This window comes from Gopherus evgoodei, chromosome 9 (assembly GCF_007399415.2).
Source record: "Gopherus evgoodei ecotype Sinaloan lineage chromosome 9, rGopEvg1_v1.p, whole genome shotgun sequence".
Taxonomy (NCBI): Eukaryota; Metazoa; Chordata; order Testudines; family Testudinidae; genus Gopherus; species Gopherus evgoodei.
The window spans coordinates 104,659,593-104,672,943 of record NC_044330.1 but is presented as its reverse complement, the minus strand read 5'-3'; the positions used below and the strand labels follow the sequence as shown (position 1 = coordinate 104,672,943).

The 13,351-nt window shown below is 47.9% G+C and overlaps 1 protein-coding gene across 2 annotated transcripts in view; it reads right to left on the bottom strand.

The window, feature by feature from the left end:
* GPC4 (glypican 4) overlaps window positions 1-10,573 on the bottom strand; it is a 109,720-nt gene extending 99,147 nt beyond the window's left edge. Inside the window, exon 1 of one of the 2 annotated variants that reach the window (XM_030576101.1) lies at window positions 10,401-10,573. In XM_030576101.1, coding sequence (XP_030431961.1) covers window positions 10,401-10,569 — 169 coding nt within the window. In that variant the 5' untranslated portion in view covers window positions 10,570-10,573. Of the gene's footprint in view, window positions 1-9,355; window positions 9,528-10,400 lie in introns of those variants that run through there. The other variant, XM_030576102.1, reaches the window with a different exon arrangement.
* Window positions 10,574-13,351: the final 2,778 nt, after the last annotated feature.

Here is a 13,351-nt window from a genome sequence, read left to right as displayed (position 1 = left end):
AAGATAGAAAATGTGGCAAAAGACCACCTTGGCTTACCCTTGAGATCTTGCGTGACCTACAAAATAAAAAGGCGTCATATAAAAAATGGAAATTAGGTCAGATCACGAAGGATGAATATAGGCAAATAACACAGGAATGCAGAGACAAGATTAGAAAAGCAAAGGCACAAAATGAACTCAAACTAGCTATGGGAATAAAGGGAAACAAGAAGACTTTTTATCAATACATTAGAAGCAAGAGGAAGACTAAGGACAGGGTAGGCCCACTGCTCAATGAGGAGGGGGTAACAGTAACGGGAGACTTGGAAATGGCAGAGATGCTTAATGACTTCTTTGTTTCGGTCTTCACTGAGAAGTCTGAAGGAATGTCTAACATAGTGAATGCTTACGGGAAGAGGGTAGGTTTAGAAGAGAAAATAAGAAAAGAGCAAGTAAAAAATCACTTAGAAAAGTTGGATGCCTGCAAGTCACCAGGGCCTGATGAAATGCATCCTAGAATACTCAAGGAGTTAATAGAAGAGGTATCTAAGGGCTTGTCTACATCAGAAAGTTGCAGCGCTGGTGAGGGGGTTACAGCGCTGCAACTTAGGAGGTGTACACATCTGCAGGGCATCACCAGCGCTGCAACTCCCTGTTTGCAGCGCTGGCCGTACTCCCGTTTTGTCTCGGGTGTAGAGGATCCAGCGCTGGTGATCCAGCGCTGGTAATCCAATGTAAACACTTACCAGCGCTTTTCTTGACCTCCGTGGAAGGAGGAAGCCTCTGGTAATCAAGCTGGTCTCCTTCCCCAGCTTGCTCTCGCGTTCCCGGAACCCCGAGCAAGCAGGTCTCCTTCCCTGCGGTTTGCAGGGGGGTTCGGGAACGCGAGAGCAAACCGGGAAAGGAGACCAGCTTCGCTGCGGTTTGCTCTCGCGTTCCCCGAGCAAGCAGGTCTCCTTCCCTGCGGTTTGCAGGGGGGTTCGGGAACGCGAGAGCAAACTGGGAAAGGAGACCAGCTTCGCTGCGGTTTGCTCTCGCGTTCCCCGAGCAAGCAGGTCTCCTTCCCTGCGGTTTGCAGGGGGGTTCGGGAACGCGAGAGCAAACCGCGGCGAAGCTGGTCTCCTTCCCCGGTTTGCTCTCGCGTTCCCCGAACCCTGAGCAAGCAGGTCTCCTTCCCTGCGGTTTGCAGAGGGGTTCGGGGAACGCGAGAGCAAACCGCGGCGAAGCTGGTCTCCTTTCCCGGTTTGCTCTCGCGTTCCCCGAACCCCCCCTTGAAGCCCCCCAACAGCGCTGCAGTGTGGCCACATCTAACACCACTTGCAGCGCTGGTTGCTGTAAGTGTGGCCACTCTGCAGCGCTGGCCCTATACAGCTGTACTAATACAGCTGTAACAACCAGCGCTGCAAAATTTTAGATGTAGACATGGCCTGAGCCTCTAGCTATTATCTTTGGGAAATCATGGGAGCGGGGGAGATTCCAGAAGACTGGAAGGGGGCAAATATAGTGCCCATCTATAAAAAGGGAAATAAAAACAACCCAGGAAACTACAGACCAATTAGTTTAACTTCTGTGCCAGGGAAGATAATGGAGCAGGTAATAAAAGAAATCATCTGCAAACACTTGGAAGGTGGTAAGGTGATAGGGAATAGCCAGCATGGATTTGTAAAGAACAAATCGTGTCAAACTAATCTGATAGCGTTCTTTGATAGGATAATGAGCCTTGTGGATAAGGGAGAAGCGGTGGATGTGGTATACCTAGACTTTAGTAAGGCATTTGATACAGTCTCGCATGATATTCTTATAGATAAACTAGGAAAGTACAATTTAAATGCGGCTACTATAAGGTGGGTGCATAACTGGCTGGATAACCGTACTCAGAGAGTAGTTGTTAATGGCTCCCAATCCTGCTGGAAAGGTATAACAAGTGGGGTTCCGCAGGGGTCTGTTTTGGGACCGGTTCTGTTCAATATCTTCATCAACGATTTAGATGTTGGCATAGAAAGTACGCTTATTAAGTTTGCGGACGATACCAAACTGGGAGGGATTGCAACTGCTTTGGAGGACAGGGTCAAAATTCAAAATGATCTGGACCAATTGGAGAAATGGTCTGAGGTAAACAGGATGAAGTTCAATAAAGATAAATGCAAAGTGCTCCACTTAGGAAGGAACAATCAGTTTCACACATACAGAATGGGAGGAGACTGTCTAGGAAGGAGTATGGCAGAAAGAGATCTAGGGGTCATAGTAGACCACAAGCTTAATATGAGTCAACAGTGTGATACTGTTGCAAAAAAAAGCAAACATGATTCTGGGATGCATTAACAGGTGTGTTGTAAACAAGACACGAGAAGTCATTCTTCCGCTTTACTCTGCGCTGGTTAGGCCTCAACTGGAGTATTGTGTCCAGTTCTGGGCACCGCATTTCAAGAAAGATGTGGAGAAATTGGAGAGGGTCCAGAGAAGAGTAACAAGAATGATTAAAGGTCTTGAGAACATGACCTATGAAGGAAGGCTGAAGGAATTGGGTTTGTTTAGTTTGGAAAAGAGAAGACTGAGAGGGGACCTGATAGCAGTTTTCAGGTATCTAAAAGGGTGTCATCAGGAGGAGGGAGAAAACTTGTTCACCTTAGCCTCTAATGATAGAACAAGAAGCAATGGGCTTAAACTGCAGCAAGGGAGATTTAGGCTGGACATTAGGAAAAAGTTCCTAACTGTCAGGGTAGTTAAACACTGGAATAGATTGCCTAGGGAGGTTGTGGAATCTCCATCTCTGGAGATATTTAAGAGTAGGTTAGATAAATGTCTATTAGGGATGGTCTAGACAGTATTTGGTCCTGCCATGAGGGCAGGGGACTGGACTCGATGACCTCTCGAGGTCCCTTCCAGTCCTAGAGTCTATGAGTCTATAATCTAGAACCACACGGATTCAATACTGAATGATACTTTCAGTGTCTGAACTTGGAGATTTGCAACGTGCTATGGGAACAGAATCGTTACAAAGTATCCTTTCTTAAGGAAACAAAGAAAAATATATATCATCATTTGGTCAAATAGAAAAAAAAAGACATCGTACTTCAACAGCATTTTATGAGCCATGTACAGGAAAGGTGGCATCCCTGCCAGAGTCGATTTAGTAATAATCACAGGAGGTAAAAACTACAACCAGAAGCTGGAAAATCCCACTCGTGGATTCACAGACTGCTTCTGAGAGAGGAGAAGGTCTTTAGAGCACGAGACTCAGAACCCGTCCCAGGGACATGTTACAAGAATTCTATCCCTGACAACCTTCAGGCCATGGCTTTACATTTTCAGAAATGGATCATTGTCGGACTGCACCGCCAACAAAATACAAGCCAGAACTGATTTGTGCAGAGTGTCCCTAGACCTGACATCGCCATAAGCCTCAAAACATGCATCCATCATTCCTGTTTCTCACACTGAACATTACATAATGAACCACCTTCAGCAGTTTCTCTGTGAACCAGAAAATACAGTGGTGGCCATTAGTAGCAGTATAAAAAGGAAAAGGCAAAGCTAAGAATATGTATGGGAATTTTAGGGTTTTTGGTTTGTTTAATATATGAAAAGGTACATATTATAAACACATGCCCGCAGGCTGTGCACTGGGCTGCATTGGCTCTCAGGGCGCCCCATCGACTCCCAATATACTCGAACTGCACTCTTGTGATATGTGCATCAGTAGAGCCACGAGTGAATTACAGCCTGTGTTCTCTCCCAGCCACCTATTATTTTATATGTAAAGAACAAGTCTGTCAGTTTCTGAATCTGTCAGTATCAAAGGGAGACTCCTAATCCCACAATTCCTGGGATGTCCAGTAACAGACTAGATGCGTTACATATTACTCCTATCATAAGCTTCAAGACAGCAACAACATTGTTGGGGCTACAGGTGGGATCTGGAATAGGGTGTATCTCATTAATACAATTCCACAGAGCAAAGCCATCTGCAGAGGGAATTATAGAATGCCTCCATACATATTTGTATGTCGCATTTTGTTACATCTGAAGGAGGCACTTAGCATAAAAAGAAAAGTTTCATATATTCTACTCTACAAGTAAATGTATCAGACAACTTTTACTGATCACTAAGCAAATATGAATTGGTCAGCAGCACAGCTGTTCTAAGTAATACTTCATATTACCTACTGAAAGGAAATGACCATTTACATTAGCAAGAAAGATTACAGCATGTTCATAGATAATAACCTGCCATTTATGGATACTGTAATTAGGTTCTAAACTTGGTCTAAACCAATTTTAGATCTGACTCCTAGGTGACTATGAACAGGCAATCCGCAGTGAATATTAATATTGTGGAGAATAAAATACTGCGAATATTTTTTTAAAATTGTCTGGTAGAATTTGACTGTTTTAGTTAGAAGAAGTGAAGAAAAAGAAGAGTTATGCATACCTAGTTCTCCTATGGGAAATAAATATGGTAATAATATATACATCAGGTATGGAGATATACCTGTCTCACAGAGCTGGAAGGGACCCTGAAAGGTCATTGAGTCCAGCCCCCTGCCTTTACTAGACTAGCAGGACCAAGTACTGATTTTTGCCTCAGATCCCTAAGTGGCCCCCTCAGGGATTGAACTCACAACCCTGGGTTTAGCAGGCCAATGCTCAAACCACTGAGCTATGCCCCCCACTAAGTTAGAGAGTCATTTTATATGCACTTCTATTAAGAATGTGAGTTTCATGTGCTTAATTAGACAGAATTATATTAATTTAATAACTGCTAACTGTTCATCCTTAATTTTAACAATTGCTGAAAGTGCAAATTAGGTGCTCAGCCAGATGAGCTGAGAAGAATATCAAACCACCAAAACAAACTTAGACAAGCTTCATAATCCAATCTCTGTTTCCTTCCTCCAAGGCACCCATCTACCTAAGGCAGTGGTGGGCAACCTGCAGCCCATCAGGTTAATCTGATGGCGGGCCAGGAGACATTTTGCTGACATTGACCGCCTGCAGGCACAGCCCCCCACAGCTCCCAGTGGTGGCAGTTCACTGTTGTGACTGTAGAGATGGCACGACCGGGGGGGGGACCCCACAACCAACACACACGCCACAACTTTCAGGAAACACTTCAGAGGCTTAGTCTATACTACTACAGCAAGAAGTTTACAAGCGACTGAAGAATCAAGCAAAATCTGATTGTCAAACTGGCAAAAATAACCTAACTGATTTCAATAATAAAAATTCAGTGTGGCAATAAACTGCCCTATTTCCACCACAACATTACAATTGCCCCCTGAAGCATCCCCTTTTAAATCCCTTCCTCCATGTACATGTTTTAGTGAGTTGTTAAATTCAGGCAGACAACACTCTTAGTAGTTTGCATAAATGCCCCAATGGGATACAGGTTAAAAGATTTATATATAAAAATTACCGTGTTGCTGAAACTTGGTTCTTGCCACGCAGCCAAGATTTTGCATATGGTGTTTTCAATTCCCTTTGCTTACTACACTTATGAGTGGACGAAAATATGACCTTGCACATTCTAAAGCAAGCAAATTAATATCAGGGGCTTGGCAAAGTGACTTACTCTTAAAGAGTTACAAAAAACTAAAACAACTTGCCCCCATCTGAAAACGTAACAAGTAGTATCTAAGATTACTGCAACCTCTATTTTTATCCACTGTATTCATATGAGAACGCTTTGCGTCACATTCACTATTTTCCATGTAATTATCACCTGGGGCCAATCCTACATCAGATCCACGCAGACAGATGCTTAACCAGCATGGAGACCCAGTGACGACGATAGTGGATAGAGCTCCAAGGGGTCATATAAAGATATGTTTGTGTGGCTCTGACTGCAAGATCGGGACCTCAGTTTCCCCTGTTCATGTGGGATGCTGAAACAGCAACAGGGGAGACAAAATTGGTGAGGGGGGTTAAATACGAAGATTAGGCAAGTGTAGTATCTAAAACTAGTTTTAACTTTAAAACTAACTGGATTTTAACATGAACTTTCCCTTTAAGGCAATACAGTATTCACAGACCACTCAATTTTTTTATTTTTATTTTTTTTAAAGATTCTTGGTTGCCTCTTCTAAATAGGCTTAAACCATAGATGTCATCTTAATGCTAAGTTTCCAAGACTTGTCACTTTGCGAATAAGGCCTGATGCCACGATTTCATTTATCCCTGGGGAGACAAGGACATAACCTAATTAACACTTTCGATGAGCAAGTTGAACAAGGGAACCCTCTTTTTGTTAAATAATCTCTTGCGATTATCACATTTCTCTGACGTCTTATTTCAAAAGCACAGGGTCAAGCTGACAGCCCCGTTAGGACCTCAAATGGAAGTCCTGTCAGCATGATGTACTCCTGACACCCTCCAAAGCACATCAAATCATCTTAATGATGATACAGAAATGAAGACGAGGTCAAATCCTCAAGATATAGTGGCTTCTGGGAAGCCTGCGCAAACCCTTAGAGTTACACTGACCCAAGTGCTGATCTTAAATCAACACAACCATTTTAAAAAGCACAGGGGGTGGGGCGGTAGCAGAGTATTTTAGCTCAAAGCATTCGGGTGTTTCTCATTAAAACATTTCTTGAAGAAGCAAAAAGACCCATGCTTTGATTCCAACAGCTGTATGCTAAATGCATCTCATGACAACATAAAAGTACAACTGACTGAAATCATTTCAGTTTGTGTCAGTGAAGGGGATAATATATGCATATTTGGAGGGCACAGCAATGGTAAAGATTACCCCTGCTTCTCTATTAGCAGTCTAAAGGTATTTACTTGGGTCTGTCTGTGTTGTGACAGTGTCCTAGACGCAGATGAATGCCTCTAACACTCCACATTTTTGAGCCATTCAGTCATGCATTTTTGTTATTGTTGAAAGTAGTGCCAAATTGCAGAGCATGAGCTGGAGTCTTTGGTGGTCTCCCAAGGATTCCAGCTAAAAAAGCACTTCCTTTGTTCCTCAGGAGAATGCAGTCCAGTAGGTCATTCAAAAGGGGAAATAAAAGCAGCAGCCCTGGGAGGGAGATGAAGGATGAAACAAAAAGAATAAAATGTTTTGGGTGTGAGCACATTAACTACCATTTCCTACTGCTGGCTACTAATAACACTCCTGTCCCTTCAATGGGCAAATATTTGTGGACCAATGTGCAAAATTGTTTCTCGAGACGTCATTTTGCCAAAAAAAGGGCAGTTTGATTTCATATGATGTCACTGAAATCTTAGTCTATATAGTCAAAAGAGCCATTTCTTGCATATTGATTTGTTTTAAGGACTCCTGCCTAGACAAAACACCACAGATAGATTCACCACCAGCAGCTGAGCAACAATTCACATTTTTCTCATGAATAACAGTCAAGGATTCAAAACCCACTCTGCTGACATCAAGCAACTCTAACAGAATCGCCTCTTTGAAGTATGACAATGAGACACAAACTTAAAGACAATACTGTTCATAAATGCATCAAGGGTAAAAATGCATTCCCTATTTTCCAGGGTGAATCTTGGCTAACTCCATTTTTGCCAGGGGAGGGCTGAAAACGGCCTTCAGGACTACGTAATTTTTTCACATCTTAGTACTAAATTGTTGCAACATCAGCATCTATCTGAGATTGCTAAAAGAAAGACAGCTTAAGGGCAAACAGTGCCTAATCGGTTATGTACAAATCATTTGGTAACTGCAAAGGTAGAGCAAAGTGACATAATTTGGGGAAAAGAGGCCTGGGTCACTCACATTTTAAAAAGTCATCCTGTTGTCTAATAAATAGACAGCTAGCTCAGTGGTTTGCACATTGGCCTGCTAAACCCAGGGTTGTGAGTTAAATCCTTGAGGGGGGGCCACTTAGGGATCTGGGGCAAAAATCTGTCAGGGATGATACTTAGTCCTGGGACTGGACTCAATTCAATAAATAGACAGCTAGTCCAAGTCACCAAAGAACTTCATTAAGTAGAGGAAACTGTGACTGCTAAGTAAAAATGGTGGAATTTAGCATTCTGAAGGCACAAAATTCCCCTCCATTATTTGCTTTCTGAAACCACTCCAGGAACTCTTCATTTCTTTTCTCTCCTCCGTCCTCCCCACTTTAACCAGGAAAGGCTCTTACTAACTGTAAGGAAGGGTAGTTCTCAAAACTCCTGAGATGTTTCTTAAACCTGTTACTCTGTCAGAACCAAGATTAAGGATTTTCTGGAGCTCCTCAGAGTCAAGAACCCAAACCCAGTGGGGAGTGGACACGGTTTTATGACATCAGTTATCGCGGATTCCATCCTAAATTCATTCTCACAGTTTGCTTTAGATCATGCAGTAAGCTGGGAGGAGATTTGGGAATTCCTCACAAAATATCCCTGTGCAAAAAAAGTCATCGCAAATACCCACCAGCAAAAAGGTTCTCTCTAAACACCTCAAGTGCAAAAACGTGAGCAGGACTAGCCTTTCCTCATTTGCATGACCATCTCCAAACAAAACTTATGTCTACATCTACAATTTTGCTGCGCTGGTTGTTACAGCTGTATTAGTACAGTTGTATAGGGCCAGCGCTGCAGAGTGGCCACACTTACAGCAACCAGCGCTGCAAGTGGTATTAGATGTGGCCACGCTGCAGCGCTGTTGCACACCGCAGGGAAGGAGACCTGCTTGGAGGGGGGGGTCGGGGAACGCCAGAGCACACCGCGGGGAAGGAGACCTGCTTGGAGGGGGGGTCGGGGAACGCCAGAGCACACCGCGGGGCTGGATACCTGCTTGGAGGGGGGGTCGGGGAACGCCAGAGCACACCGCGGGGAAGGAGACCTGCTTGGAGGGGGGGGTCGGGGAACGCCAGAGCACACCGCGGGGAAGGAGACCTGCTGGGAGGGGGGGTCGGGGAACGCCAGAGCACACCGCGGGGAAGGAGACCTGCTTGGAGGGGGGGTCGGGGAACGCCAGAGCACACCGCGGGGAAGGAGACCTGCTTGGAGGGGGGGTCGGGGAACGCCAGAGCACACCGCGGGGAAGGAGACCTGCTTGGAGGGCAGTGGAGTTTGCTTAATTACCAGAGAGGCTTCCTCAGGTATGCTGGGATACCTGCTTATTCCACGGAGGTCAACAAAAACGCTGGTGAGTGTCTACACCTGATGACCAGCGCTGGATCCTCTACACCCAAGGCACAACCGGGTGTACGGCCAGCGCTGCAAACAGGGAGTTGCAGCGCTGGTAATGCCCTGCAGGTGCGTACACATCCTAAGTTGCAGCGCTGTAACCCCCTCACCAGCGCTGCAACTTTGTAGTGTAGACAAGGCCATAGATTAAGATTTCCTGCAATCCGTCTTTTCAAATGCCCGTAATTGCATGTGCAATTAACCCGAAGGTCAGGAGAAAAATCTTTCAAAATACCTTCCTGAATTCTGTCCACATTCTTCAAGCTTTTTCCACTGGCTGGTTTTGACTCAGCTTTCAAACCACTCTGCAGGCAGAGAAGCCCCCCCGCTTTTTTTCCCCTCCCCTGGCGTGGGTGTCCCTGCCTTTGCAGAGGGGAATTATAACCACACATTTTAGAGCTACAAACTCATTTGCCACCGCCGAGTATTCCCTGAATGCAAAGAGCTGGCGCCTGATTACGCCCCTTGGACAAAAACACACCCCGCCACTTAAGAACATGGTAAAACTTAAAAGGGAAGGGGGATGGGGGGGCCTACATTCCCAAGGAACTTTCTTCCTGCCCGGCTCTCCTGGAGGAGCAGGGTGCGGGGGGAGGCAACGTCTGCCCGGGAGCCTCCCCCCGTCGCTCGGCGGCTGGCTGGGATCGCTCCTGAGCCAGGGCAGAGGAATCCCAAGCCCAAAGGATCCCAGCCCGGACTGACAAAGGGAAGGAGCCCGGAGCCACGGAAACGCCACCCGCCCGGACCCCTGCCCCAGCCTGCGGGTCCCACAACGCGTATCGCCCTGCGCCCTCCTGCAAACCCCCCCGCCGCAAACCAGCCCTGCGCCCCCCTGCAAACCCCCCCGCCGCAAACCAGCCCTGCGCCCCCCTGCAAACCCCCGTCCCATGCAACCCCCTCCCGCAAACCCGTCCTGAGCCCCCCTGCCGCAAACCAGCCCTGCGCCCCCCTGCAAACCCCCGTCCCGTGCAACCCCCTCCCGCAAACCCGTCCTGAGCCCCCCTGCCGCAAACCCGTCCTGAGCCTCCATGCAACCCCCCCGCAAACCAGCTCTGCGCCCCCTGCAAACCCCCCCGCCGCAAATCAGCCCTGCGCCCTCCTGCAAACCCCCGTCCCATGCAACCCCCCTGCAAACCAGCCCCGCGCCACCCTGCAAACCCCCGTCCCGTGCAACCCCCTCCCGCAAACCCGTCCTGAGCCCCCATGTAACCCCCCTGCCGCAAACCAGCCCTGCGCCCCCCCGCAACCAGCCCCGCGCCCCCACGCGCCCCGCGCCTCACCGCTGATCTCGTGGCTGGGCGCATCGCCCTGGCTGAAGCCCTTGGCGACGTAGAGCCGCCGGACTTCGGAGCAGTTCTGGGGCGCGGGCTCGGCGGCCAGCAGCAGCGGCAGGCTGCAGGCGGCTAAAGTGCACAGCAGCGGGGGCAGGCAGGCGCTCCGCCGGGGCATGGTGGCGCGGGGGCGGCAGCGGGGCGCGCTCGGGGCTCTCTGAGCGGCGCCGCGGGCTGGGCGCACTTGGGGCCGGGCGGGCGGCAGGCGGGTGGGGAGAGGGGAGGGCGCGCAGGGCCGGGACCGGCCCCCAGGAAAATCAGGAGCCGGGATCGCCCGCCTCGCAGGGCGGAGCGGGAGCCGGAGCCGGAGCCGGCCCCTCCCACTGCCCGGGGAAGGCGGCTCCCTGCGGGAGAGGAGCCCGCCCGCGGCGTGACTCCGGAGTAGCCCGGGGGGCAGAGAAGGGGCCGCTAAGGGGGTGGGCGCCCCCCGGGACGTGGGCAGCTGGCCCTGCTCTGCACGGGGCTCCCTCCTGAGGCGGGGGCAGGACCAGACCCAAAGCAAAATCCCTTATTGCTGGAGGAGGGGCAGATCCACAGGGGAACCTGCAGCTGGGCCCAGCCCCCGGCAGCTCTGGCTCTGGATCAGACTTTCTCAGCTCTCACCTGGCTCTAGGCAAGATGGAGTTAGCCCAGCCCCCTGGCTCCAAGCTCCCTCAAGCTTGCGGGAGGTTCACACCCCGCTGGGAACTCCCTGCTCATCCTAAAACAAAGCAAAGTCACAAGGTTTAAGGTGGAAAATGCTGGTTTTCTACCTCCAACTATAAATTGGCTCAGCCCTGCTTCTAGGCTGGACCAGGAGCACTGCCAGATGGTGAGCCTCAGTACGCCCAGTTGCATGCTTGCACTGAAATTTTTTTGTTCAGGACTGATCAAAACTGACTTTATTTATAGGGACCCTCCTCTGTTTGGGAGGTGGAAGTGGGCTCTGAACATTGACACCCCTCTGCTTTGATACTCCCCAGCTCCCCTCCTAACCACTGGCAGTTTATATCCATGTATTTGCTGCTTGCTTTGATTTACTAAAAGAAACATAAATCACGTCATGCTACTGCAAAGATCATGTGAAGTATAAGGGTCTCAACCTAAAAAAAGCATTTACACGCTGGTGTTATTCAAAAGGTAATGCTCTGGTTAGAGCAAAGGCTAAAATAGTCTAGTAACGAAGAGAAATCCTAACAGGACCAAAAAACCAATTATCTTACAATAATACCCAGCCTCATAGAAATTTTGCATTCCTCTGGTGAAAGGTACAATATATGCAAAACATTTCCACCAACATGATATTTATGACAATACATACAGACAAGGGGGTACAAGGCCATAGGCTTGTGCTGGGTCCAGTTCACAGCTCTGCCAGGGTCTTTCTGTGTGACCTTGGGCAAGTCACTTAGTCTTTGAACTCCTCAATGTCTCATCTGTAAAATGGCAATAAGGTGCCTTCCTTCCTCCCACCCTTTATTTGTCTTATCTAGATGGCAGGTGCTTCAGGGCAGTGCCTGTTCCTTACTATAAGTCTGTACAATGCCTAGCACATCCAGGCTTTGCTCACTGAACCTATCAACCCAGGCTAGGAGGCTGGTTACTGCAGGCTGTGTAAATACAGCCTTAGTGCTACAGCATTACATAATAATAGATTGGCATACAGGCAAGTAACACCTTTCTTCACCCCACCGTACAGTTGGAAGCTGCGTATTTCAGTATGACCAGGAGTGAATTTCCTGCCCCATTAAGATGCAATGGCTCACGGGTGTCATTTGTTAAACAAGTGTAGTGTTTTGTACAACATACATAACAGTATGGCTCTAACTCACATACATCAGGGATTTCCTTTTCTTCTCCCTGCCTCTTTTTCTCTGTCCTTCTCACTCTAACATCTTTTTACACTGGAAACCGCGCACAGGCTGAAAAACAACAGAAAAAAAAAAAAGTTCTCTTTTGTTAGGTGAAATGTAATGCCCGTGAAAGGTTAAGAGACTGTCAGAATTGGAAGATGAAGTCCTCTATTCATTTCCCTGCCTGGGGCCACTCGTACAGTAAAGGCACTGCCTTTTTGCCCTATCAGTGACCCCCTAATGGGAACAAGATACTTGTTCAGCTCCAAGCTTTTCATGCGCGCAGAGTGCACATCCCACAAACGTATGTGGGGCACGGTGTGTAACGCGGACTATTGTAAACTAGGAATTAAAGCCAAAGCAGCAGAAAGCCCTTCTACCCCCACCAGCTTCTACTGGGATAACAGGGGTAAGGAGACCCCTTCTTTTGTCATCCAAGGCCTGGCATTCTGTTTGGAATGGACCAGGTATGCTGAGCTGCCCCCAACCTGCTGCACTGTTCGCATAGTAAAGAATAAAGATTCTTCAGCTGGCTAGCGTGTGTTAATGGCCTGAGCAACTCCGCCCCAGCCCTCCAGGGACGCGATGCTTTATTTTTAGTGCGGATGAAGTTTCTTCAAACATTTGGGGCAAATCCTCCAGTCCTCACAGTCACCAAGGCCTTCAGGTTGCCATGAGCAGTTCAAGGGATCTCATTGGAGGCCCAGGCCCCAAGTCCTCACTCAGCCCAGGCTTCCCTTTCAATCAGTTGAAATCTGCATTGCAGGTGGATGGCATCTCACCCTTATTTGCATGGAAGTTGCTCTCTCACATGTGGGCTGACAAACTGGGCCACAAATTCTCCTGAAGTTAGTCTTGTAAGAGTATAATCCTCTAGCATCTGCTCCTTGCAAAGTATGAGCAAGTTCTGTTTTTCATAGCTTTACCTCATCACCATTCCAGCCTTCCTTTGGAGAGACAATGCAAGTTTTAAAGAGAACTCAAAAGGGAGCTGTGTACTTTTTATCCCAAAGTGAGAGAGAAAATGAGGGTGAGAGTCTGCAGGATCCGAGCCAGTTTGCCATTTGC